Raw genomic sequence first — 27,932 nt, 5'->3', positions numbered from 1 at the left:
TGCATTTCCCTCATACTGACACGCTCGCACTCAAACATGCACTCGACACGGCTCTCTCTCTCTCCCTCTCTCTCTCTCTTGCCCTCTCTTACAGTATCTGGCTCTTGGTCTTGCTATCTCTCTCATGTTCTCTCTGTCTATCTCTCCCGTTGCCGTACTCCCCACCAGCCTGTCGCTGCCGTCGCCATCTTTGCGGCCATGCGCAAAAGCTCACTTCCGTTCAACTCGCCGCACTTTTCACACGCCGCAGCGAGGGGCGTTGCGGCGTAAGGGAAATTACGGCACGTGTTTGCACACAGATGCAAAAATATGTGCAATTTGTCGCTGCCAACTTTGACGCCAGCGTCGCTGACGTCGTCAAGGGAAAATTTCAACGTTTTATTTTATTTATTTGCGGCGCTTTTTACATGCATTGTTAGAGAATAACTTAAAATACGGCGAAAGGGTTCGTAAGGGGCTTAAATCAGAACATAGAAAGTAAAATGAATATTAACTAATTTAAAAACAAATTTAATTTATCTCAGTCTTGGCCAACCAATAATTTATATGCAAAATTCTGGCTGGAAGTCCGCTTAACCGAATGACAAATTCATAAAAAGCGCTTTTAAGATTCTATTCCACTCAAGAAGAGTGTATTTATTATGTTTTGAATAAACAATCTCTTGTTGATAAATCAATGCTAATAGCGACACATGTATTTCTATCACATGCTTAAATAGCCATATATTTGGCCAAACATTTCCGAAAACATTGCTCATAAATTCAGCGATCTACGAATGCAACCAATTTAGTTAGTTTTTTTTTTCTTTTTATTGTTGACGTGTGTATTTGTGTGTGTGTGTGCGTGTGCTTGTTTAGGTATTTGCCGCGTAATTGTGAACAGAGTGAACAATTTGCAATGCGTCGCCGAGGCGAAACTTGGAAATGTTTTGCGCTCGATTCACTTTTCATGGCTAATTAATTTTCGTATTGCGCAAAATTAATTAATACTAATGCTAATGCGAATGCCATGAATATGCAAAGCAAACATTTAATTGCACATACATATGTATGCATATATATGCGTGTGTGTATTTGTATGTGTGTATGTATATGTATGTATTATTTATAAGTAGCTGTATGCACATCAAAATTTATTGTTGGCGTCGGCGCAACTCGCCATAATTAAAAGCCAAACAAGCTGCGTCGACGGGCAACGCCAGCAGCAGCAGTAGCAGTGGCAGAGAAGCAGTAGCAGTAGCAGTAGAAGCAGCAGCAGCAGCGACCAGGTGATTTCATTAGCAACTTTTGCTTTTGTCTTTCGGAAGCGGCAGCGTCTGCGGCTTTGGCATCGACTTGACTGTTAATTATAAGCTACGATATTTTATTTCAAATTGAGGCAGAAATTAAGCTGAACGCTCGCGCACGGGTCGTATGCGCGATATGATGGCCGATAAGCAACAGCGTTCCGCTTTAAAACAATGAAATATATATTCGTATCGCGCAAACACCAGACACATACGCACACACACACACACACAAACGCGTCCACTTACATCACTCAATGCAATTGGGTTTGGCAAACAAATAGTTTGTTTTTGTTTTGCAATGATTATTCAAGCAGTCGGGCAAATTGCAGCCGCAGATAAACAAATGAAGTGGCCAGAAATGAACGGGCGACACGTGTCATGGAAAACTTTTGTCTCTAAATGCGCAACAAGCGCAGCGTGGGCCGCGGCACCAACTGCGACCGCGACTGCAACTGCGAGTCGTCGTTGTCGTTGTCGTTGACATTTGCATTTTGTGGGCATGCCAGGCAGCGGGGTCTAGTTGGGTGGTGTAGTGTGTGGGCGGTGCGGCTTAATTAAAGCGCAACACAAGCGCATCGGCACGCCTCAGAGCGCAATGTCTAATGGTGCCATCTATAGAGCGAGGGCATTACTTGAAATGCCTGGCCTGCATCTGCTGTTGCTATCGCTGCTGCTGCTGCTGCTGCTGGCTCCTCTTGTCTTCGCTGTTTGCTGGGGCAGCCCAACAATTGTTGACAAATGTGTGACAGCCGCTGAAGCGATACCGACGCTGACGTCGCTGTGGGCGGGAAGACGCAAAAATGCATTAAATATTTAAATGCCGCCAAAGTCAAGGTACGAAGCTCAGCGAGGGCGAGAGGCTGTTACTGTGGCTTCGCTGAATGCAGCACAAAGATCGCAAATGCAGAACAGGTGCTGCCATCAGTTGTCCAACTTGGTCACAAACTACTTGAGCCAATAATAAATTAATGAGCATTTGCAGCAGGTGCAAGTTCTATGTGATAATTTAATATGGATGAACTGCTCTACTTTTTTTGCAATTTGAAATTGCAATTTAGAAATCGAAAAACAAATATAACAGCAATTAACAGGGAAAGAATCTTTGTGTAATACGATATCTAACGAATTATGAAAGTCTAGCTTCATTAAATACCTTTAAATCCAGAACAAAAATATATTTACTCTTTGTAATTTCTACAATAATTTCATTATTGTAACAGATTCAATTATGCCCACTAATTAAATGCAATTTCAATAAACAATTCGCTTCAAACATATCATATGGCTTTATTTGCTTATACATAATGCTGCTGTATTCGCTCATTCACAGAAAATGTAAATTTTCAAATAAATTATGTATTGTTTAGTGGCTGGCAAAGTATTCAAACGCTTTTGTATGCGCCTTTGCACAGAAGCCAAAACTAATTAATTTTCCACCTAAGCAAAAAACATGACAAGAAAATACAGCATTTTGGCCAGAGGAAGCTGAGGAAATTATGAAATGTCAGCAGCCATGTCAAAGCAACAACAACAACTAGTTAGTAAACAACAAAAAACAAAAAGAAAAAATGACAACAATAATGAGTGCTGCACATGACGTCAGCAGCAACAAATTAAAATAAATGTTATATATACTTAAGTGGGGGCTCTTGCCAAGGGTTTGGCCGGAACAAAGTTTTGCATAAAACAAAGCGAATGATTAAAATCGCGGCCAAAGCAACAGCAGCAAAAAAGAAGAAGATACACACACACACAAGCACATACACAGTGAGACTCGTGTACATTAGTTGGCAGTGCATAGAGAAAATTTTTGCAGATGTATTCAAGGTCAGGCAGCAAAGTCAGCGCTGGCGTCGCAGTTGCCGCTGGCGTTGCCGCTGCCGCCGCCGTCGCCGTCGCCCACACACACGTCACCGCCGTCACTGCTTCGGCAGCAAAAATCAATATGGCAACACTTTTAAGGGTTGCGGCGAATTCGCCCAAGCTTAATGGCAAACCTTTCCCTTTGCAACGACGTCAGCCGCTTAGTGGTTCAGTGGGTCGCATGCAACATCCACAGCAACAACAACAACAACAGCAACAGCGACAACAACAACAACAAATGCAACTGTTGTTCGGTTTTCCCGCGCAATTTTTGCTCTCTGCGGCGCACTGCGCATGCCTGAACTATCAAGAGCTAATCTCTGCACCGCATAGGGCTAACCGCCCCTTGCTCGTGCCCGCTGGCAGTCATAACATTACGCGTTTTTTAATGGAGCCTGGATTTAATTATAGCTGCCAGCTCAGCACTGAATTTGTGGTTTGGGTTCGAGTTCGGGTTCTGGCTTCTGTAGGGTTTCTGCTTCTGCTGCTGCGTTCGCCTCTCAATTAAGTCCAGCCAATTACACAGACCCACACACACTTAACGTCAGCGGCAAAGGGCACAACTGCACATTTCGGGGGGCGTTTTTGAAAAAGTAATCGATAATACTTCAAGGTTAGCTTCCCAGTCGCCAGTTGCCAGTTGCCAAATGCTAGTTGCCGTGCTTTGATATTTTCTTAAACAACTGAAACTGATTGCAGCTTGGGGGTTCATCGAGAAAATCCAAAATTGGCAGCTGTCAATTCTAAGCGAAATTCGCAAAAGTTCGGTTAGCAATTGGTAACTAAAACTTTGGCACGAAAGTTGTTAAGAGAAATTCACGCAGGAAATTCCGGAGCAGTTACTTTGACAGCAACTTGCAGTCAATAGGGTTGTCGAGTGTGTGCAATGCGGCGTATGCGCAATATTTCATTGCGTATGCAACTTTTTTGTTTTTTATGTTATTGGTCTCGCCCATGAATAATTAATATATTAATTGCTTGCTATTAATTCGCTTATTAAATTGTCATTTATTTTTAAGTCTACTTTTCATGCTTTATCTTTACAGGTGAGTAACTTGACACATTGCGTTTAATTGGCCGCTCTGAACTGGCTTTTGGTCTGTGAGTATTGCGATTATTTTGTATATGAGGCAGTTTAATGAGATTTATCACTGTTGGTATTCGGTGTACAATTATTTCCGTGTGGGCTTGAACACCTTGACAGGTACAAGCCAATGCTTAACGTGTACGCAAGTACTCTTAGTTATATGTAAATGGCTCAGAATCAATGCAGCTGAGCTTGAAAGTGAATTTATTTGTGCGAGTGTCCGTGCTGGTTGTTGACTGTTTAGAAAGGTTGTTTCGTATCAACCGAAATCTGAATTCTTTTCCAAAGCCGTAAAGTTTGTTAATAATAATGTTACATAAAGAAAAAACCAAAAATTAAAAAAAAAAAGATACTCGTATTTCAGCGGCAAACATTTTCATGACACTTAAATTTGTCTAGACGTCAATTATTTGCATTCATTTGTTGCCTGTCTTTATTTCTATCATTTTTCGCTTGGTTGCTTTGGTGACCAGAACATGTTTCATTTAACGGCTAATGCTCTTAACGAAATTGAAAGCTCACTTGGATACAATTTTTAAATATATATTCGTGGGAGCAATGCATTAGATTCACATCCAAATTTGATGCATAAATGCGAAGTATTAGTTGACCAAGGGATTACCAAATTGTAAGCCTAAAAACCAACACTTTGCAGAGTATTTCGTTGTCGCAATGCGTTCGAATATAAATCCTTATTTATTCTGCTAGCTATGCTGCATTTATTCAATTCATAAATTACAATTTCAAAAGCGTACAATCTGCTAAAATACAGTGCTGTTGCATAAATCAATGTGAAAAATATTGCAAATCACAAAACAGAACAGAAAATGAAAAAGGAAAAAAAATTGATGACGCGCTGTTCCGATTCCGGTTTACCGTACCGCGCCGTATTTGAATGTATTTTTGTGCCGGACTTTTACGCATTGACAGAAGCTTTTGGGCCAATTAATTGCAAGCATAAATCACATTTTTCTAGTTGGTAACATTTTGTTGCCAGCAAAGCAAAAAATATATTTGTCGAATTTTATTGCATGGTCAACAAAGTGAAAACAACGTGATATCATAGCTTCTAGTTGCCAAATTTTTACCAATCAAATGCAATTCCTATTTCCACTTTAATATAGTTTAATTTATTGTTGTACTAGTTCTTATCAATGTGCGTCACCGAATTATTGCATTTTCCAAACCGCAATAAAGCAAACGGCAATACGCAGCTCGTTATAAAAAAATGAAGAGAGAGTTCCTGGAATGGCAAGCCAAATATGAGGGGCCAATTAATTAGTAATGAGAGACGTAGCGAATTGTCCGGCAATTTGTTAACATGTTGACCCCCAGCGCCTGTAGATCCACCCACAGCCGACAATTTGCGAAAGACGCGCATTTTGTTGATTATTTTGCTTGCATTTTATTTGCTATTTTCCTGACATTTTCATTATTTTGATTCAGTTGCCTTCTCGCTAATAAGTCACAGATACTCGCGAGCAGCACAGATACAGATACATTCACAGATACATATGTACATACGTGTTTATAGGCGCACACACCTACAGCAAAAACCGCTGGCCACTTGGCCTTGGAATAGGTTGATTGCATTCTAGCGGTCAATGCCGTCGCCCGCGTCGACGTCTCTGCTGGCGAAGGTGGCGGCGGCGACGGCGACTAACAACAACGAAAATTGAAAACGATCGCCGCAATCTCTCACTCGCACCTTGGCTGTTATCCCGCTCTCACTCTGCTCTCTCTCTCTCTCTTTCTGTCTCTCACAGAAGCTCTACCTGTCTCACTCGGTCTTAAGATCCCGTTGCGCTGCAAAGACTGTCGAATTCGTATATCCGCACGTACTTGTATTTAGTATATTAGTATACGTATTTGTATCTGAACCTGCTGATGTATCTGCATCTGTATTTGTTTATTGTATTTTATTTATTGTTTGTTTTTGCAATGACAAAATCAAAAAGCCAACAAACAACTTACTGTTGTTGTGGTTCTTGTCGTTGTTGTTGTCGTCGCTGATACTCACACATTTTAAAAGCCACAGCAGCAGCAACTATTTATAAAATGCGCTTTCAGCTACCGCGCCAAATGTATCTCTGTATATGTATCTGTATCTGTAGCTGTAGCTATATGTGTGTACGTATCTGTATCTGCGCTTGTACATTGCCCGTGCGCAACTTGCAATGCCGGAAAGCAATAATAACAACAACAACAACAACAGCAGCAAGACGTCGTATAACTTGTGACGCTGGCTGACAATGACGACAATTCGTGCCCTATACGAAGTATCTTTTGGATACTTGCAAATTTCATACCTGAAATTTGAATCGCATTTGCATAGCAAGTGTCCGTCGCAACGCTCTACACTAGTATAATACAGACCCAACCCGACCAGACCAGTCCAGTCCAGTCCAACCACAGATCTGTTCACAGGCCCCCCCGTGAATTTCTTTAACGGAATCCTTTCGGATTGCGCCCCGGCATTATGCGGCGCCCACACATAAATAATTCAAATATATATATGTATATATATATATATATATATATACATATATTTGATATATACTATACCTTTTTTGTTTGTGCTGTTTTAGAACTTTTAGTATAACCAGGGCGGAGTGCATTCAACCGTTCCGAACGGTTTATTCGGTTCATTCGCTTTTTTAGCGTTCATTCGCTTTTGGCAAATATTTGCATTTTGAAATAACTACGCGCAAGTATTATTAACCGCAATTTTCAAGTGCCGCCGTTCATGGCATACGAATTGTTTTGTTTATTTAAATACTTTATTATAGAATCTTGTGTATTATTTTAGCCTTCTCGCTTTTTAACCGCCAATGTCATTTATTTTGCGCTGCCTTTTTTATGCTCCGGCTGCATTCGCTCATTTTATTTATTTAGCTCTATGCATTGTTTATATTTCCTGTTTTCCCATTGTTGTTATTTCTCTACCCATCCACCGAGCTGCTAAACGAGCGTCATCAGCATATTTTGAGAATCGTTTAACATATAAGCATCTAATGGATTAGCAATCCAGCTTGATAACTTGCCATTGAAACCACTTAGCCAAAGCGTTTATATGTTTTATTCCCAAATATGACTCAGCTCTAGCAAATCGTTAGCTTTGATAAATCGTGTCTCAAGATCACGTCATCATCAACCGCTCTCAACAGCTTAGAATTCCCTCACTGAGCTCTACCGTTGGTGCTCTAATACTCATGAATAGATCGGATTTCATGTGTCACATGATACCAATTGTTGTTTTGCCTAGGCTGCAATTTATAGAAATCGCCTTGATTTATAACACTGCGTTTGCAGCTGGCTTGTCATATCTTTTGACCGATAAACTTATTTATTTTTGGGGGAAACTGGTTGCCGACTGCGTTGCGTGCTCTAACCTTGACGCCCAGACCAATCGGTCAAATCACGAACACATGTATATACATATATATATATGTATATATATACATAAACCGCCGCGCACTTGCTAAGGCACCTTCGCTTAGATATTTATAAATGTTTTGTTGGCTGTGTTGACCTTGCAAGTTGGCTTGCATGACTTTCAGTAAAAACAATTCATTTCAAATGTAGCTCATTGAAGTAGCCAAAAAGAGTTTCAGCCAGGCACTTAGACAGAGCCGCGCAGTCCGATTTCGAGTTGGCAACCTGTTCTCTTGGCCACTTCCTGCTCTGCATGTGGGCGCAACTTGTGTTGCTTTGGCTTATTAATTTTTTTTTTTCGCATGATGAATGACTGCAGCAGCTATAAATATAGACACACACATACCACAAACACACATACACACACACACAGCAATCAACATCATGAAATAAGCTAAGCATAACAAATGCGTCGAAATATTTGCGACAGGTTGCAACAGCAACAAAGTAACATGAACAGCACACAACACACAAAACAAAAAGACACAACAAAAAAGTAAATAAATAAAAAACAAATTGTTTAAAATTATATAAAAGCACAGCGCGAAAACATCGACAAATGTCGAGTCAGTCAATATACATGGCCTTGAAGATTTCACCGCAGCCAACAAAAAAAGCAAAAATTATAAAATAAAAGTAAAAATAAAAAAAAAATACACACAATGAGAAGGGGGGAAAAAAAAACAATAATGAAACTAATTTGCCAAAATACAACAACAAAATAAAAAAATGAGAATGCATAAAAAGCGCAAAAATGATTGGCGGGGTCTCTATTAAAACACCTGAAATCATTAGCTGGCAATTTGCATTGTGCCAAAGTCGCAACAAAATGCAAAAGATAAGAACAATTTGTTAAACTTTAAAGTTGTTGGCTCATAACAATTCGAAACAGCAGCCAAATGAATTTGTCAACAACTTTTTCTATGACGAAAACCTTTGCATTAGCCACAATTTATCAGCCACTAGATTTGTTTTTTATTATTAACTTTTTATTTCTTCTATAGTTTAGCTATATTTTCTTAGATACACAGTTTGTTAGCCTGCTCGGCTAGTCACAGTTTGGCCAATTGATTAATGGTAGTCAAGAGGTTAATGGGCATTACATGCGGGCATTTAGTTGCTTGTTGTTGTTGTTGATGTTATTTTCGCTGCTGACGCTGCTGCTACTGCACGCTAGATGGCGTGTCACGTTCATTTCTTTTGACATTTTATTTGTTATTCAATCTTTTTGACAACTGCAGCAATGTGTGTCCGTCTGACTTGCTGTCTGCCACCTGCCACCACTGGTCTCTTGTAGCACAGTAGCCGCCACGAATTGTGCCACATTCTCAGCGTGTATGTGTGCAAAAGGCCGCTGACAGTTGTTGCTCATTATATACATATGTTTGTATATATGTCATTATGTTGCAAGTGCCTCTGTGCATCATGCGTTTTCACAGCCATTTATGGTCTCTCATGTAACACAATTTTTTTTTTTTTTTGATTATAATATTTTATCTGTTATTGTCGAGATTTTCTTTTTAGTCAATACTCGGTTCTAACATTTTGAATCATTATCGTTGTTCTCTCTCTATCTCTCGCTCACTCTCTCGCTCGCTCGCCAGCTCTATCTCACTCTTGTTCTCTCTCTTTGTACGTGTGCATTTAACTTTTGTTCAAACTTTGCACTACATTTGGCCAGCGTTTCATAAACTGCACAAATACAACGGGAATTTCCCGTGCTTGGTAATTGCTATATAGACGTGGCTATAGCCCGCTGCCGAGTTGGCTGACTGACTAACTGACTGCTGTTTTATAACAACAACAACAACAGCAGCAACAATATGTTCGCAAGCTTTATCATCATTACACGGAACTTTTCAGAGTTTGCTTTGGCGTCAAGCTGTCTGAGTCGAACGAACGTTGAGTGGCTTTCCACTCGCATGTATCATGTTCACATTCATTTTAGCGCACTTGCATTAAGAGCCACAGCAATAGCAGCTCTAACTGAAACACACACACATACACACACACAGACACATACAGATAAATACACATATAGTATTTTCATATACATTCGATACCATAAGCCATAATTACTTTAACTACTCTGCGCTTTTCGCTTTGTCTGTTTCAACAGGATTTTTGTTAGCACTTGTTAGCGGCCGATAACTAAGAATAATTGGTTTATCATCTGAATCAAAAGGCCCCCAGTTGCAGCCTCTCTCGTTGCACATTCCCTTCAATTAGTGCAGCTTTCGTGCTGCAAGCGGTGCATTCCGCTCATATATCAACTTAATAAGTAGTCAAAGTAATTGCCAAGTGACATTCATCAGCGTCTATGTGTGTGTGTGTGTGCGGTGTGGGTGCGTGTGTCGCTGTATTAGTTTTCGTTTGACACATTGCGTGCAATTTGCACTTTAAAGGTGCAAATTATAGCTCACTTTTGACCGCATAAAATATTCACAAAGCAAATATCGGTCGGGATATAATTATCTATACAATATATATATATGGGAATATAGGCACAAACTGTTGACTAAACTTATAAATATCTCTGACTGTCATGGCCTTCGGCTAGTATTGCTACACTAGCCTGGAACTGTGGCCAGGATTGGCAAACGGACTGGGTCAACTGAAGCTGAACATATATATGCAGGTATATAAAACTGTAGGAGGATCATATAATGAAAATTATTATTCTGTGTAGAAGTTTTTCAATTTCAATAACACTCAAGTACGATCCATTATTGTTTAGAGATCTTCTTATTCACTTTTAAAGATCTCCATTTTTTACCATTCTTGAGTCTCTCCTCACTTTATACACATCTATTAAGCATCTAACCATTCGATTCAGCTATCTTTATATATCAATTGCATATTTTTGGGCTGTATGCGCTTTACAGGGCATTTGTCGTTCGATAAATCGTTGTCATGTAATGGCAAGAGTCGAGCTGGTCATTGGTCTAAAATGTCAGCTGCGACACGTAAAAGTGATTTAAATGTTTCTTTGACAGGTCTGAAATGGGTCGCAGGTTGTTGTCGCTGGTAATTGCGTTTTGTGGTTAATTAAATGACCGAGCTGGGAAAGTTGCAGCTGAGTTGGTTAGGAATCGGTGCTTTGTGCTCGTTAAGTTTGCAAATCAGCTGGCATAAAGCAATTCACCTATGCAGTTCATTTGCTGGGCTCATCATCAGAGCTAGTTCAACAGGATATCATCACGGACACACACACACATGCAAGTTTTATGCCCTCATCTATAACGAACCCAATTTCCGCCTTTTGTGCGGCCCCCTCGCAATCTGCTTGGTTTTATGGGAAAGGGGAAAAACACAGCCGGCAATTTCACAACGCTGAGTAACGCAGAACAACGTTCAGAGCCCGCTCGCCCGGCTGCCGAGTTAGCCGCTCGGTCGCTGCACTCCGCTGCTTATCGCATGGCCCAAAGGCTCGCGTCAATTGAACTCGAGCTGGTCGCTGGCAAATTGCTGGAAACCCAATCGGCGAGTCGCAAATCAAAATGAATGGAAAGAAAGAAATACGGCAAGAAAGCCAGTACGCTCTTGACCAACATTTGAAGCAGCTGCCGGGCACAGCAGAAGCAGCGCAACAGCATATTTCACCAGCAAAACTGTGAGTCCCCATTATACGATGTGGAGTCCAGAGTTGAAATGCCGCTGCAACAGCTGTTGGGTTAAGGTGAGTGGGGCGAAGTGGCGGTGGGGGTTGGGAGTGGGGTATGCAATAGCGAATTTCTAGATGACAGATATGCAATTATACTCGTATTAAAGTTCCTGAAAGCTAAGCAAAATGCCACTGCACGGAAACGGATATCCAAGAGTGCCAAGAGCGCCAACAACCAAAGCGATTCCATAAAGAGTAGGGTGTGTGAGTGTGTGCTGACAAAGTGAAAAGGGATGTCAAAAGCGCGCCCTGCTGACATTTTATCCATTCGTTGTTGGCTCTCGACAAACTCTACTTATTTCTATAGACACGGTTTACCCCGCAGCGAGCACAAACCGAAAGCCAAAGCCATAGCGATTTCCATAGAAAAATGACATTTTTGCTTTTGTCTTTCCTTTTTTTTTTTGGCTCAAAGCAGGTGCCTAAAAAATTACATAAAAAACACGACCTCTTAAAGCTGCTGTGCTGTTTAAAATATCAACAGAAAAACGGGCCGAGCTGATGGAAATAGCTGCAACTATGGGCGTGCCAGCGCCCACTGGCAAAAGCTAAATGGGCTGGAAATGTGGGCAGTTCCAGGGCTCAACCCCTAAACCTTTAGTGGCAACAATTCAGCTGAAAACTTGCCAAGCTTTCTGCTTTGGGCTTTCAATATAGTATTATAAAAGTAAAAATAATATATTGCAATTCTCAACTGGTTAATGACAGCTATTCGCTGGCTGCTGCCGCCTCGTTGATTTGCGCATTGTGACAGCGATTCAATATGGCATTTCGCCAGTCAATTCTAACGAGCCGTGACATTGATGTTGAATTCGAATGTGCTGCTGTTGGAATCAGTGTATCATTTGTTGTTATGTGTCATGATTATGCAATATTCGTGGCACAATTATCGCTGGCATTTGCATAAATAGACGGCCCCGACAGCTCAGTGAGTAGCAATTTTCCAGCCAAATGGGGATCTAAAAAAAAAAGGCGAGCACAGCCAGTGAAAGAAATGCCAAGAAATGCAACAAACAAACCAACAAACGAACAGACAGTCTGAGGAAGTCAAGAGCCGACCAAAGGCAAACAAACAGTGGGTCCAACCGAGAGTTACGAGCCAACAGGAAGCTGAGCTGCAGGGTGCCCCCGCTGCAGCAGCTGTCCGGCGTATGGAATTGGCACCGGCCAAAACGTTGCGCGTGCGCCGCGGCCAGTGACAGACGCATAAAGGGACGGCGGGACTGATTTAGAGTGGACCCGTGGACCGACTGGACCGAGTGGACCGATTCGGGCCGAGCAGAACCGGTCGCTGCTCGCCTGACGGCCTGCCGGCTGCCTGCTGCCGGCTGCTGGCTGCTGCAGTGACAGCTGTTGATTGATGAATCCTACAGTAATGCCCCCGAGTGGCAGCTCCGACCGCGCTGCAGCCTGGGGGGGGAGACTTAGGGTCCGCTGTCAAACCCATCAAGTGGGTCTGCAGTCTCTGCGCTTTTTACTATCTTCTTTTTTGTTTTTATTGTTTTTGCCACAAGATGAGGCGAAAATGTGGCTCGCTGTGATCGTTAACTAAAGTCTCTTCTTTGATGATGACGCAAGCCTCATTGGCTGGACGCGGCTTTATGGTTGCGCTTCAGCAATAAACACTTCTAATTGTAATTAATGAGGCGATTGTTTAGTTTTTATGTGTTGATTTTTCTGATTTACTGCCCAGTAGCAGCGGCCCTTGCAGCCGATGTGTGCATCCTACGGTCAACCCAGTCTGTTCCACTAAGCAAATGGAGCATTGAACTTCAGCTACGAGCTGAGCAGCTTATTAAATAAAGTTAAAACTTATTTGAGAACTAACCGAGTATATCTTATAAATTACATGCAACTGTTGCCGTTTCTGTTGGATAGTGTATTTGTTGGTACTAGCCAGTTACTCAGCTTCTCTTCATGTTTGACTGTGCCTTTTGCCAGCAGATTGAACGGTAAGACAAAGTTTTAACCACAAAATGAAATGGCCAATAAGTTGCTCGGCTTGGCTCGGCTCGGCTCGAGTGCAGAGCGCAGAGAGCTCTGCCATCCTTTGGCCAGGTTCCTATTCCGCTGACTTGTTGCTGTGCATTGAACTTGATTGCCATTTGCTGCCGCTGTCCATGCCCTTTTATATATCCAACTCCCATGCTTCATGCACCATGCTCCATGCCACAACGTGGCTATGTCTGTCTGGCCAGGCTATGCCTGGCCTGGTCTGGTCTGGTCTATGCTATCGTCGCAAATTTATCTTAAATGCTGCGTTTAGTTTCTGTTTTTCTTTGCGCGCTCTCTCTCTCTTTTTCTCTCTGTCTCTTGTCTCTCGTATTGGCAAACACTTTTCGGGCTGCAGAAATTAATGGCTCCAGGGCGCGCCTAATGATCCAGTTGAAGCCTCGACGTTGACTCCAAATGAAAATGTGAGCTGTGGCGGCTTTTATTTGCCCTAGCCATGCCATGGATGCAAACTCTTGCCAACAAAAATCACAATAATTGCATTGCTCACACGCCAGCTCAATGGTATGCGGGGGCGGGGTGTTCAGCAGGCCATAAGTGTTGCTGCTGTTGTTGTTGCTGCTGTTGTTGTTCTTGACACGGCGCTTTGCATGTTGTATGCTCATGTGTTGAGCTCATAAATTGAGCGTTGCAAAAAAAGGTCAAGCACTGAACATGTTTCCAAATTGTTAACAGAAGCCAAATAATTGTCTACTATTTTGTTTACAGGGTGGGTAGTACCAGGGGGTTGCACAAGGCATAAGCAAACCAAAGCCACTTCATTTGATACAAACACGAACGAATTTGAAAACATAAACCCAAGCGTATCCATAAAATAAATATGTTTGCCTATGGTATTTAAATAAATGATAGGAAAATATTTAATTTGTGTTCATATTTCAAATGAACCAAAAAATTATATTGAGTAAAGCAAAAAGTGTTATTTAAATCAAAATGAAACAAAAAAAAAACAAAAAGATTATCTTTCAAGTGATTGATGAAAATATTTTTAGCAAATATTTATATTACGTGGTATTTCTATATTTGCTAGGAGTAAAATTTTGTGTAAATAAATTTTATTGGTATTTATCATAGCTAAAACCTATGATTAAACTATGGATTTGGATATTTTCTGGAATTGCCACAAAAGGTTCAAAAAACATTTTGGCAGAAAATCAATATTAAAATGCTTTCAACAACATGTAAACTTTAAAAAGCCCAGTTCAACAATTAAAAGTATGTATGTAAACATATATACCAATTATTCCAAAGTCAAGCCAAAGCATTTTAGATTTTCGCCAGCTTAATTTAGAAAAGTCTTTCTCCAAATATGGCCACAAAAAGTGAGCAACTATTGGTGGGCACTTGGGCAACCGGTGCGAACACTAACTGACTTTATTCATGTCTGTCTTTGTTATGGCTGCTATTTTGTGTTGTCTTGACTCTTTTGTCAACATTAACATACGTAAGTGTCAGTGTCAGCCGCATGTTGCTACTGTGAGCCAGTTGACGACGTCTTGAAGGAGGCGGCGCGGCAGCAACATCGTTGGCTTGGAATCGCATGTGCCCAACTGTGGAGCTACCGTGGATCGCAAACGAGTTGGCTGAAAGTCGCTGCCGGTGAAGTGAAGTGCAGGCCAAGAGTGCAATTGATTTATCGTGACAATGGGCGCTCTGCGAGGCTGCTATCGATGTGTAAATTTAAATTTCGTGTCTCATAAAACTGGACAATGGAGCAGCAGCAGCAGCAGCAGCATCACAGAGCTCGTAGCAATCGTTTGGCAGCTTAAAGCGGGACCAATTGTAAATGAGACCAAAGTCGGTACATGATAATAATTGATTGTCCATTCGGCAGCAACTGTCAGCAACATGTTGCAGCAACTGCAACAGCAACAGCAGCAACAGCTACATCTACAGCAGAGGCGTCAACATAAAGTGAATGCCCTCAGTGACGTCATGCGCGCACTTCCAGTTTCTCGCCTTGCTGCAATTATCAGCCAGTGCCAATCCGCGTCGAGAGAGTCGGGAATGGCGAGCAAAATACAAAATCCAGAAGAAATATGAATAGCAAAACAAAATGCATGAAATCAAAACAAAGCGAACGAGCCAGCGCAGAGAAAAAAAAAGAAAAAACGTATATAAAAAACCCGAGTGGAACGAACTCTGCTGCACTCTAAGCACAAGAGCAACTGCAGCAGCAGCAGCAGCAGCAGCAACTGTGGGAAAGGCAATGTGCCGGGTGTTGAAGTGGAACGCAGAGCAAATGGGAAGCAAACAGAGTACAGTGAACGGCGAATGATAATAATGATGACGAAGACGATGATGATGATGATGATAGTGGCGAGGCAGAAGGAGGATGACTAAATGCAACAAGCAGCGACTTTGGACTTGCAGTCGGCGCTCGCATGTGCTAGTAAATCCAGTTGATGAGCAAGTCCACGGCAAGTGGCAGCAACAGCAGCAGCACTAGCCACAACAATATTGCTGGAATTATCAACAACAACATCGCTTGTTGTGTGTGTGTGTGTGCGTGTGTGTGGAAGTGGCACAAAAAGCAGCTGGCAAGAGGCTTGGCAATTGCCATCGTCGCCGTCGTCGTCGACGTCGCAAGTTGTTGTTGTTGCTGCTGCTGCCGCACAAACATGTTGCTCACTGGCTCCGCGACATGATTCTGAGGCGCAGATATAAAAACCGAAAAACAACAGCAGCAGCAGCAGCGGCAGCAACAAGGCGGCGACCACGACAACATCGAGGATGGGCACGGGTAAAACAAAAACAATGTTGGGCTAGGTTCAGTTTAGGATGCCGCTTACCAGACAGAACCTGAAAAGCGTCATTATTATCATCTGGTTTTGGTTTGGTTCTGCGCAAATTCTACCTTTCAATCGCAACAACAACAACAATCACAACAATTGTCTATAGTTCAGATTTTCTTTTGTATTTATTTCGATGCAACTTCCAGAGTTTTCGAAACTATTCAACAACAAATTAAAAGCTTAACTAAAACTAGCAAATAACACACTTTATATTTGCAAGTATTTATATAATATATTTATCTAACATTTCTTTTCTCTTCTTATATTTCAGGTGAGTTGTTAACACGCATTCAAAGCGTTGTAGTACGTATAAGCTCTAGATGGGTAAGTTGTAGTTATAGTCAGAGAAGAAACGGCCAAGAAATTGCCAGACGGGTCTTAAACAAAGCTACTGCCGTTTACCTGGCTTTGGACTTAGACAGGAAACCAGGACTTTACTCTAGACCGCCGCCAGCTGTTAGTGGCACGATCAAAGCAGCAGGCGGCCGACACATTAGTACCGGCAACAACAACAACAGCCACTTAATGTTTAACAAGAACAAAGCCGCATTACGCATTTTTAATTACCAACTTCGATGGCAGACAGCAAGAGCGGCAGCAACAATACAAAAAGGAAGAATTGCCTTGGCGGCAATTAAAAAATTAAGCAAAAATTTGCACAAATGACTGCAACAGCGCGAAGGCTGCTGCTGCAGATGGGTGCGTTTTGGGGCGGCAACGTCTTCAGTTTGGCGAGCTTTGCAATGTCAACGATGCGACGCTGCGGTGGCAATGTATTTCCTGCCAAACAACAACAACAGCAACAGCAAAAAAACAAACAAAAAATAAAAAAAAACAAGAGCCGAGCCCCAGACGGGGGCCGAGCAGCGCTGTAATTTATGCGCCTCTTGAACGCGCTTGCCAATTTCTTGTTCTGGGGTTTTTATTTTTTGTTGTTTTTATTTTTTGCTTCATTCCGAGAAACAGCTCCCTGACAGGCCGCCCCTACACGCCCCCACCCTAATCCCTGCATCCGCATGAGCGTGCGCCCCCGCCAACATTGAAGATTTCTTTATTACTTGGGCACGTTCGTTGACGGTGCAGTTCGCTTGGGGTCGAGGCCGGTCATTAATATCCACGCATGGAGTTCAGCGCATCGACCCCTGCTTGCCCCCCACGCAATCCCTACACGCACACGCACACACACACACATGGACACACACTTCCAATCAGAATCAGCTGTATGCATAATGTTTGCTGATTCAGTGCTGAGGATCCGCTTCGCCACTTGGGCCACTTGTCCAGGTCAGTGCTGTGCCTGTCTCTCTCTCTCTCTCTCCCGCACTCTCCCGCTCTCTCTCTCTCTTTCTCTCTCTGTCGCTCTCTCAGTCATACGTGAGCTGCATTGCCAAGCAATAGTTAGTCAGAGGCTGCATTGCTTCTGTCGCCGCACGACTTATCAATGTTGCTGCTGCTGTTGTTGTTGCTCTTGTGATGCGACAACAATCACGAATGCACCATGATAATGATGTGGCCCAAATGCTGATAATGATGTTTGTTGTTGATCACACACAATGGCCCACAGTCGCGCTCATAAGTATATGCACACACGTACATGCAAACATATATGAATATATGTGGGTGTCTCAAAAGGTTCATAAAACATCATTAAATATTATTTTATAAAATATTTTCTATATAATATTTTTCAAAATTTTTCTGAATTTAATTTAATTGTTATTTAAATATTTCATATATAAAGCTCTTGCATTCATTTGGCGCAAGTGTTTGAGCAACCCTCGCTGCAATTTATGCGCAACTCTGTTTGTGTTGCGGCAGATCCATAGTCCCTCTGGAGTACAAAGCTCCCAGTCTATGCCAGGTCAGGTGCCGTTGCCGTATAGAAGCTGCTGTTGACTGCTGCGACTTGCTGTTGCTGCGGCTGTTGTCGTTGTTGTTGTCGTTGTTGCTGTTGTTATTTTGGTTGTCTTCGGCCCGGCCGGCCGGCCGGCATTATATCTCATTACAGGGATCAGCATAAACAAGCAGTGAGCATGCTGCAGCAATAACAGCAACAACAAAGGGGCAAGCAACGATCAAGCGATACATTTAGACAGCATGCATGCCCCATAGAGCAGGCGGCGCAGCTTACAGCTTACAGCTTACAGCGAAAGAGTGAGAGAGACGGAGCAAGAAAGAGCGAGCGACAGAGCAAGCGCGTGGCTTCTCTGCGTACTGGAGGCAGTTGAACTCTGTTTGCAGCGCGTGAAGGTGGACATGACGAACTCAGATGCTAACCCGGTCCCGGTCCGTGTCCAAGCGAGCAAAATTGAATTAGTTGTTGCCGCTGCTGTTGTTGTTGCTGTTGTTGAGGCAGGGCAGTGCCAGGCCTGCAGCTTCAACTGGGAACTGGGCTGCCTTTCATGCATCGCGATGCGTCATCATAATCATGTTCGTTCTGCGCAAAAAAGAACACGACAAAGCACACACACTCGCACTAACACTCGCACACACACACACACATGCATGCTTCGAGCTGATTCCCCACTGAACGTGAAGCTGATCGATGCGCCTTGTTCAGGCGTTTTAATGATGCGTCAGAATATTGTTTACGCATCATTTTACATGTCGGCAAATGAGGACCACAGCCTCAAGGCAGCTGCTTCTCTAGCTTAGCTGGTAACTGACCAAGCCACACACACACACACGCTCACACACACTCACGTGCACATACATACATATATGCATGAGTGTAGCTTTAGACCGCGGGCCATACCGTAAGAAGATATTGCTGCTGCTGCGATCCAAACTATGAAATTATGAAATATTCTACTCTGGAAGGCCGTTCCCCGACTCAACTTTATCGTGATGTGTACATTAAAGCACGAATTCCCCAACGGTTACAATGCTAAAAGCTATTGTGTGTCTGTGTTAGTGTGTGAGGCTAACTGAAATTTGATTGAATTCTTAGTTTGCTTAAGGCAACTGAAAATTCAAGTCTTCATTCACCTGCCAAAATACGAATTGTATTCAGTTTAAATTTCCATTTATTTTATATTTTTATACTATTTTTTCGTTTTGCTTTATATTGAACCAAACAATGCCATAAATTTACAGCATCATAGGCCAAAAACTGTCTGATATATGAATTGCGGAATTGCATTTCAAAACATTCTTTTTTCTTGGCCATCCAATTGGCAATTGCATTTTTTATCGTTTAATTTATGCAGTCAAATGAATTTCATGGCGCATATTGTATATTGTGAATGCAATGCCCCGCCTCGACCACCCCCCCCCCCCTCCGCTCCCCTACACCCAACCGCCCGCATAGTTCATATCCTTGTGTCTGTTAAAATATTTACACATGCTCACAGTTTATGGCATTGGCTGCCAAAAATGCCAGTAGCGCCCAGTGCATGCCTGGGCATGGCCCCCAAACATGGATGCAAAGTAAATTTCAATAGAGTTTTTATGCATAAAATGTCCACCCTACTGCACACAGTGTTGCCAACGTGCGGCAAAAGGGTTGCCATGGCGCCTCGACTGAACTGCAGTTTGTTTTAGCTTGTTTACAATTCTTAAGCCCCCGTTCGCTTGGCCGTTTTGTGTTTTGTGCTTATTCGGCTTTTATGCTTAAGCTTGGGGCCGGCGCCTTTTCAGGCTTCTGCTGGCGTGTTGTCGCAAAAGTTGTCATAGCTGTGTCCTGCCCAGCCGCCCCCCGTTGTAACCCGTCTCCCGCTGTTGGCAAAGTCAAGTGCACAGAGAACTGCCATGTCCACCTCTCTCTCTCTCTCTCTCTCTCTCTCTTTCTCTCTCAGTCTCTCTGTGTGTGTGTTGTGGGGCGACATGCAATGGCAGCGCTTAGGTGCAGGTATTGCTTATATTCCTTTGCACCGGTTGCGAGTTCAACGACACACAGGATAAGCAACAACAACAGCCAGGCCTACCACAACAACTGCAACAACAACCGGCACAAACATTGCCAGCAACAACACGAAACGTAAACGTTGCAAAAAGGCTTAAGCAAGAGGCAAAACTAAGCTCAATTCGAAAACAAAGCCACGGCGACCAGCAGAAGCATTGCAAATGGAGGCAAAAGCTGGGGCTCGAGCAGCAGCAAGGAGCTGGTGCCTCAATGCGGGTGGAGGGACGCGCACCTACCTCTGTCAGCCTGCACGTACGACTGCCTGCAACAGCCTAACAACAACGAAATCAAAAAACCTGTGTGCCACACCAGCGTTGGGGCAAGGGCATATTTCATGCCCTTGCCAGAGGATACTCCAATTTTGTCACGGAATGTGTTATACAATATATTCTTGATCAGCATTAATAGCTGGAATCATCCAGATCAGATAAAATCCGAAACATTGTTCGAAACAAAATCAAGTTCCAAAAGTTCTCCTAACATTTACCTCAACAATTCCGAGCTTCCCCAATTCCCCAATCAGATCTGCAAATCCGTTTTATATATTGTTTAGCCTTTAAATGCATTTCATTGTTTATAAGGGTATTTGGGGTTCGGCGTGCGGAAGATAACCGTAAATTTCTAGTTTTTTTTTTCTTTTCGCTTTTTTTGGCTTTTACTGTGTTGCATACGTGAAAAGCACGAGCTGTGCCCCATCTCTGGCAAAGCGTTGCTCGACATGAGCCTGGCATGCTACGTCCGCCCACCTACCCTAAACGCCCCCCAGCCCCCGCCCCTCGCAACCAGCCACGTGCATTTATTGTGCTCTATGTGCTGTGCAGTATCCTGTTGGCTGGCCTGGCACACGTTTTCAGCGCATATGTTCGAGTTTTGGAGTGAAGTGGATAGATTTCAGGCAACAACAGTTGGGACCCCTGCTTGTTTTACTTTTGTTGTTTCAGGTGCGCTTTGATGCACTGGCTCTGCTAATTATGAAGGCGCCCCATAGCTCCTTAAGCTCTCCGTGTGTCTGTCCCCTTGCAAGTAAATATGAAATATGAAAATTGAATAAAGCCCAGGTGACATTTCATAATGAAATTTTAATAAAAATATTCTCCTTTGAAGCACAATAGAGCGGTGCCCAGTACCTGGATATTAAGGTATCATAGTAGGGGCCCAATGAAATTGCATTTTACAATCGATGGAGGCAAAAACGTAGTCGAGTAGAATTCAAGCAAAAAGAAATGTCCACAATGAAGGGCTGTAAATAATATATATTGAGTCGACCATTAGCTTGAAAGACGTGGCATTTGCTATGCGCTTTGAAATTTCCCTAACAAAACAATTACAAAAGGTTAAAGAAGTACAAGAGTCGATCATGGGCAGGAGCATGGGGCATGGGGCATCGGGCATGGGCAGGAGCAGGGGCAGAGACAGGGTAGGCTGTTGGCAAGCAACAGCATAAACCGGAAATCCTTTCGAGCTCGCATATGGCACGCAAAAACCAAAGGCACTGTTGGGTGGCTCGGCTCGACTCGGGTCGGTCGCTAGTTGTCGGCGCTATGGAAAATTGCCGCTTTTAATATTAGCTTTTATTTGCAATTGTTGCTGTTGCTGGCTTTGTAATAATTCCGTGCGCATGTAATAGGAGCCAGGTGCCAGTGCGACGAGTCGCCTACATGATATTTATATTCCCCATTGCTGCAATCATTTCGGGCTGCAATCGCCCTCCCGCTCCCACTGTACGCTGTTGTTGTCATCTGCCACAATTTGAAGGCTGTTATTAACCGACATCGCTCGATACGGCTTTTCAAATTTTAATGGCATGACATAAAGCAATGTGCAGTCAATTTATCCATACACTGCTCGAGACCACTTTATTTGTAAAGTCGTATTTCCACAATTTATTTGCTGAGTGTGACCGTTTTAATGACATATTAGACCAGGCAAACACGGCCCTAATACACAAACTATTTCCCCTAATGCATTTCACAAAAACCGGCAACGTGCTTATGGCACACTAAGATAACGTTGCGCTTGTATTGGTGAGCTTTCAAAAGCTCCACTTAAACATTCTACTACAGACAAAAGCTTTTGTGCCTGTGAGTCATGTACGTGTGAAAGGTGCAACAACTTGCAAAAAGAAAAGAACCCTAATCAGGGCATATCGAGTCGAGTGCATTGCATGCTTATCAGATATTGACACTCTCTTTCAATATTGCGCTATAATGTTCGGCATTAAAATATAAGTAGTATACATATCATATATATGTGTGATACAACTTTATTTTTAGATAGCTGCGCAATGATTATAATTTGTATTCCTCTTTGTAAACAAATGCGTCAGAAGGCCATCAAATACAGCTCATTAGTCGAAACAACATGCCCCCGAAAACACCACAACTTTACAAAATAAAATCTATACAACTGGGGGCTGTCATATTGGCGCGATATGGAACCCTAAAATGGGTGCTACCTCAGACTTATTGGCAGCAACAGTTAACTGAAACAGTTGGTAAACAGTAAACCGTAAACAGTTTCTTTATACTTTGGTCGCAGTGTCTTGCTTGCTTTTTCTTATTTTATGATGCAAATCTTATCAGCGCGATACGCCATAAAATAGATGTTTTTATTCAGTGCCCGGACTACTGGCACCTTCCAAAAGCGAAAAGCACACTTGACAAAACGATTTCATATGTGAATATATATATGAATATATATATAAATATATATGTATATATTTATAGCTATATACTCAATGCTTAAGAGTGTAAGTGAGTTCATTGTCATCAAGGTCGTGTGAATGCGACTGCGACTTGTCAGTTAAGTTTAAAAACACACACACACACACACACACACACACATGCACACAGATTATAGCTTGATATTTGGAACTGCAACGTGCCCGGCCTTGAGATAGAGGCTCGTGCTGACTGATAAGACAAGCACCTAAAACTTGCAACGTCCCGGAATCAGACTATTGCTCATAATATTTGCCAGACAAAGCGAATTATATTAATTTCCGAGTTCAATGAACTTTGCGGCGGTGCAGATTGCATTATAGTTAACTGCGTTAACACGCTAATTAAATTTAGTTTAATTAAATTATAAACACAGCCTGGCAATGCAACTGAAAACGAGTTGTTATCGTTGTTGTTGCTGCTGTTGTCAAAAGTCAATGCACCGACAGCTAAGGAAATAAATTTTAACAGCAGCGAGAGAGAGAGAGAGAGAGAGAGAGTGAGCTGAGAGTGGCGAGCGAAAATTAAATTGAAGTCAAAAAACAGCGACAACAACAACTGAGATCAATGTTCGTCATACAACGCGCTCAACCAACCCTGCGGGGTCATATACAGATCCACTTCCAATGCCCAGTCGCAAACCCCTGCCGATCTATGAGCAATCGCTGCCAAGTTTCATTGACTCGCATATCGAAAAAATAAATAAAGAACAACTGAAATGCTTAGGCAAAAACCGCAATAAAATTAACATGGTTGAAAGGTATCGTATCGTATCGTATCGAATCGAATCGGGCCGTGCCGGGCTTGGGTTCGGGTTCGGGTTCGGGTTCGGGTTCGCTGTCCAAAGATTATTTACAAGCCGCTTCTTAGTCACGTTTTTGAGACAAGTGTAGCACGAGTGCCAGTTGCTTGAACCCGACAGAGAAATCAAAATCAAACGGCGCTAATATGTCAATTACCATCGCAAATGACGCATGGTATGTCATTAAATCAGAACCAACGGAATTTCCTTAAAGCGGAGGACGGCAGCGGACTAACAACTCATTGTGCGCCAGTTTATGCGCAACCGAATGACCTAAGCCGTTAGCCACATTGACCTTCAAAGTCTAGACGCATTTGACAATTTTCCATACCTAACTACATATATCAAACAACGCACAACACGCACAGACACAGGCACACACACACACACACATATACACAAATATTGTGAAAAGCAGCTCATTGAGTTTATTCAACTTGCGGCGCGGCGAACTGCGAACTGTGCGCCGTGGCAGGCGTGGCCCAGTCCCTGGGCCAATAGCTAGGACATTGGCACAGTCTACGCACCGATTGGTAAAACGGCGCACCAGAGATAAACATAGACAGTACGCGAAGGGGGAAATGTGTGTGGGTGCATTTCGAGCCCTGATGAAATTTACTGCCATTTTTAAAGCACACTTTTCCAGCAGCCGAAAAACGGCACAAACTTTCTGGTAAGCGGCAATTAGTAAGCCAGATAAGCGAAGAAGCATTAAAAAAGAACCTGGCTCTTACAGAAGACTATTTTCAAAATGATAAAATTACAATTTACGTAGCTGCGGTTCTTGGTTCCAAACATGCGCTTTACTTAGTAATTACCTAGTAGTTAAATATTTAAAACGGACTTTCGACAACATAAATATTAAAGTGCAACATTTACGATTCGAATTAGTAAAATGCTTTGCTTTAACTAATGTCTGCCAGCTTTAGTTAGCATAGTTTAGCTTTAATCATTAATATTAATTAATTAATCATTAATTATTAAGCAGCGCTTGAAAGCGTACTTTTCCCTTGGCAGACCGTGCAATCCTTTTACAATTGTTAGCCATTGCCCCAGCTAATGTCTATCCTACTTATCTAGGTACTGCAATTACTATTTGGTTTTTTTTTATTATGAAACATTTAACTTTTTGTGCTGCGATGCGTGCCAACGACACAGTAAAATGCCAAAAGGCAGCCAAACAAGTCCAAAGCGCAAAATATCCTTGAAACGGGGCATTCGCACGCACACGCATACAAACCGACTTTGGCTGCCAAAAACGCAGACGACGCCAACGCAACTCTCGCCTGCTTCAAAGCCATAAAATCCCCACGACAATGACAACAACAGCAACAACAACAGGCATTATAAACGCAACGTTAAGAAAACGTGGCCAAAGGATGGATGGTAAAAGGTAGTGTGGATGGGGGGAAGTAGCAGCTGAAGCTGTCCAAGGGAATGGGGCAACAATAAATGCGTGAGCCTCTCGAGCAATGACTTCTTATTCGCAGCCCGCCTGCTGCCTGCTCCTCCACCTCTTCCTCCTCCTCCTGTTGCTCGTGGCAAATAAGTATCTCTTACGGTGTCGACCGGCAAGCCACCCGAATCAGAAGCAGCCTCTAAGCGCCCAGTGTCAATGGCATTCAAGCTGTGCCGAGAGCCCAAGACCGAGCCGTGCAAAAGGTTATTGGACCATCATCATTATCATCAGCAGCATCATCATTGTTGCCGTCGTTGGCGTATATGTTGCCGCGGTGTGTGCCACATTTTTAGCCTACTTTGCGGCGCTGGATGCCCGCTGAATGGGTTTCGGCTTTTTGGCTGCGTGCACTTGTGTGTGTGTGTGTGTGTGTGTGTGTGTGTGTGGAGTAAGTATTTTTAGAGGTCAATTATCTTAGCACACGCTTTGTCCAAACAGCCATCCATCCATCAAGTCTGACAGCCGCACGCTGTGACGCCCACAAATATGCAACACACTCTGCTGCTCCTTTTAATGATGACTAATTTCGCGCAGTGCAATCGCAAAATGTCTTTAATAACAATTAAAACACAAAAGAAAACTTAACTAACGTAATGAAAAGGGAGAAAAATACTTTAATCAAAAGTCGAAGCCTGTCATGTCATTCAACTTTTGATTAATTGCGCCTACATGACAAATTACTGGCTGCTGTTGCACGCGTCCAGCTCCCCGCTAAATTGTTTTTCTTGTTGTTTTTTTTTTTTTTTTTTGTGGGGTTTTTTAATTTGTCCCAAGCGTCGTTTTTGCTAATTAGCCAAAAATTTATTGTCGACTCATGAGAGCTTGAGATTTAGCCTGGCAGACTTTCTCGCTATCTCTCTTGCACTCTCTTTCCTGTCGGTTTCTGTGTGTCTTATCTCTCACACTTCGTTGTCGTTTCAGTCATTCATTTATAATATTAAAAGAGTCAATTAAAAGGTTTTTCCACGAAGCGCAAACTACCAAAAATGGAAAAACCAAAGTGCTGCAAAGTCGCGTCATGCAATGCCTAGCTGCAGAACCCTGTTGCGGGCTATACAGGGTGTCCGTAATTGCGCACAATTAACATGGCAATTAGACGAAATGCAAAACAAGTCGCTGAGAAATCATGTCAATGTCTGGCTTTTGCTATAAATGAGCGTCGACATGAAATGTCAAAAGAAATATTCAAACATCTAGATGCGAACAAGAGAAAGCATGCCAAGCCAGAGACTGCTCGACTGACAGTTACCCTCTATAAAGCGACGCTATATCTTTAAGCTTGAAAGTCAGGCTGCCAGGCAGAAGGAGGCAGTCTCTGTTGAGCGCCACGATTATAGGGTAATAAAATAAAAAGCCAAGAACTAGCGATACGAATCGCAGTTGTATGCATATTTATAGGCACAATTCCAATTGGTTTGCGCACGAAAGTCGGCAAACTATTTGACCCCGACATGGTAAACTTGGAAATGGGCACACGAGGCTATCTCTCTGCCACATGCGACATGCAACACAAACACCAAGGTAAGGGGATGTTTTCCTCTATCTGCCTCCAGTCGCGCAGTTTGTGCCAGTTTATGACATCGCGGCGCGAATGTGTCAAGCCAAATTGCCAATGCCAAGCTGAGCGGGGGTAGGGGAAGAAAACATCCAAAACAAATCGAATTCATGGCGAATCAAAAGAAAAAATCGATTTGATTGCCTAAAAACAATCAAAGTGTAGGCCACAAAGGCATACGTATGTATATGTATCTAGTAGATCGTCAGATACACGCGGAAATCGTTTAAAGTTTATGCAAATTGTTGTTAACCAATTTCCTTAACTTGTTTGTCTTTGCAGGTGAGTGCTTGCCACACAGCATTGCCACATTGCTCGACATCCCGACTCTACCAAATGCCCAATGCAGTAAGTAAACCTAACGTCTATTTGAATCCAACTTTGTGCCTAGTCTTTTAAGTCTCCTTGTCTGGGCCGCAATTGAAGCGAAATCAAAATTGCAAATAACACTTTAAAGCCAAGCCAACAACAGCTCTGGCAACAAACATTTAACGCCAAAGGCTAAACAACAACAACAACAGCAGCAGCAACAACAACAACAGCGGCAACAACAATAATAACAACAGCAAATGCCTTTTCGGTGTCTACACTTCAGCTTGTGGGGGGCGTGGCCTCAACGCCCACCTTGCCATAACAAAGTTAGCCATAAAAATCCGTAGCTCGACTAACGAAAATCGCCCATTGAGCAAAAAGCCAATTTGATTCGATGTTTTTTTGTTTTTTCTTCTTTTTTTTTTTGTAGTTGTTAGTTTTGGGTTCCAGGTTGTGCATACGCCGCGTCGGCCCGGATTCAGGCTATCCGGACCCGTGATTACGAAGTTATTCAAATGAAATATTTGTGCTGGCCCATTACATCATCGGGCCGGACTACTGCATTTTTTGCCTGTTGTTGCTTTTGCGTTGATTGCGCACACACAACAAAAAAAAAGTGCGGAAATTTCTTTAGCCGAAAACTGGAAAATTTATGAAAATTATTGTGGCCAACGAGTCGAGCTTTTCCCCTATTCATTTATTCACTTTCGCTTGTCGTCGGCGATGGCCGAAATTATTTCGCCTGAATCAGCTGGCCCATGGCTATCTTGGTATCTTATTATTTTGGCCTTTACGCTATTCTTTCTAGCTGGCTATGACAGCATTTTTTGTGTTGCTCAACTTATTTGCATTTTATCTGTTTTCTGTCTTTCAAATAACAATTGTCATTCCATCAATGCAAATGTGGTCCGTTGTCAAATTGAATGCCATTTTTATTCGCTTGAATTCGACTCGCTTTCAGATAAATTGTCAAAGTTTAAAAATGAATAAATGACACAAATGTTTATTTCTTTGAAAACACATAAAAGCTTAAA

The 27,932-nt window shown here is 42.6% G+C and overlaps 1 protein-coding gene across 2 annotated transcripts in view; it reads left to right on the top strand.

Annotated features, from left to right (window-relative positions):
• Glut4EF (Glucose transporter 4 enhancer factor) overlaps nt 1-27,932 on the top strand; it is a 148,777-nt gene that overhangs the window by 101,162 nt on the left and 19,683 nt on the right. Inside the window, exon 5 of one of the 2 annotated variants that reach the window (XM_064694496.1) lies at nt 26,869-26,934. The exons of the other annotated variant lie outside the window; for it this stretch is intronic. Coding sequence (XP_064550566.1) covers nt 26,869-26,934 — 66 coding nt within the window. The remainder of the gene's footprint in view (nt 1-26,868; nt 26,935-27,932) is intronic. 2 annotated transcript variants of the gene reach the window in all.

The sequence above is a fragment of the Drosophila montana genome, unplaced genomic scaffold (genome assembly GCF_035044405.1).
Source record: "Drosophila montana isolate Dmon_TW-CO22-7 unplaced genomic scaffold, ASM3504440v1 contig_3733_1, whole genome shotgun sequence".
Lineage (NCBI taxonomy): Eukaryota > Metazoa > Arthropoda > Insecta > Diptera > Drosophilidae > Drosophila > Drosophila montana.
The sequence above is the reverse complement of the archived record's forward strand: the minus strand, read 5'-3'. Positions and strand labels throughout refer to the sequence as shown.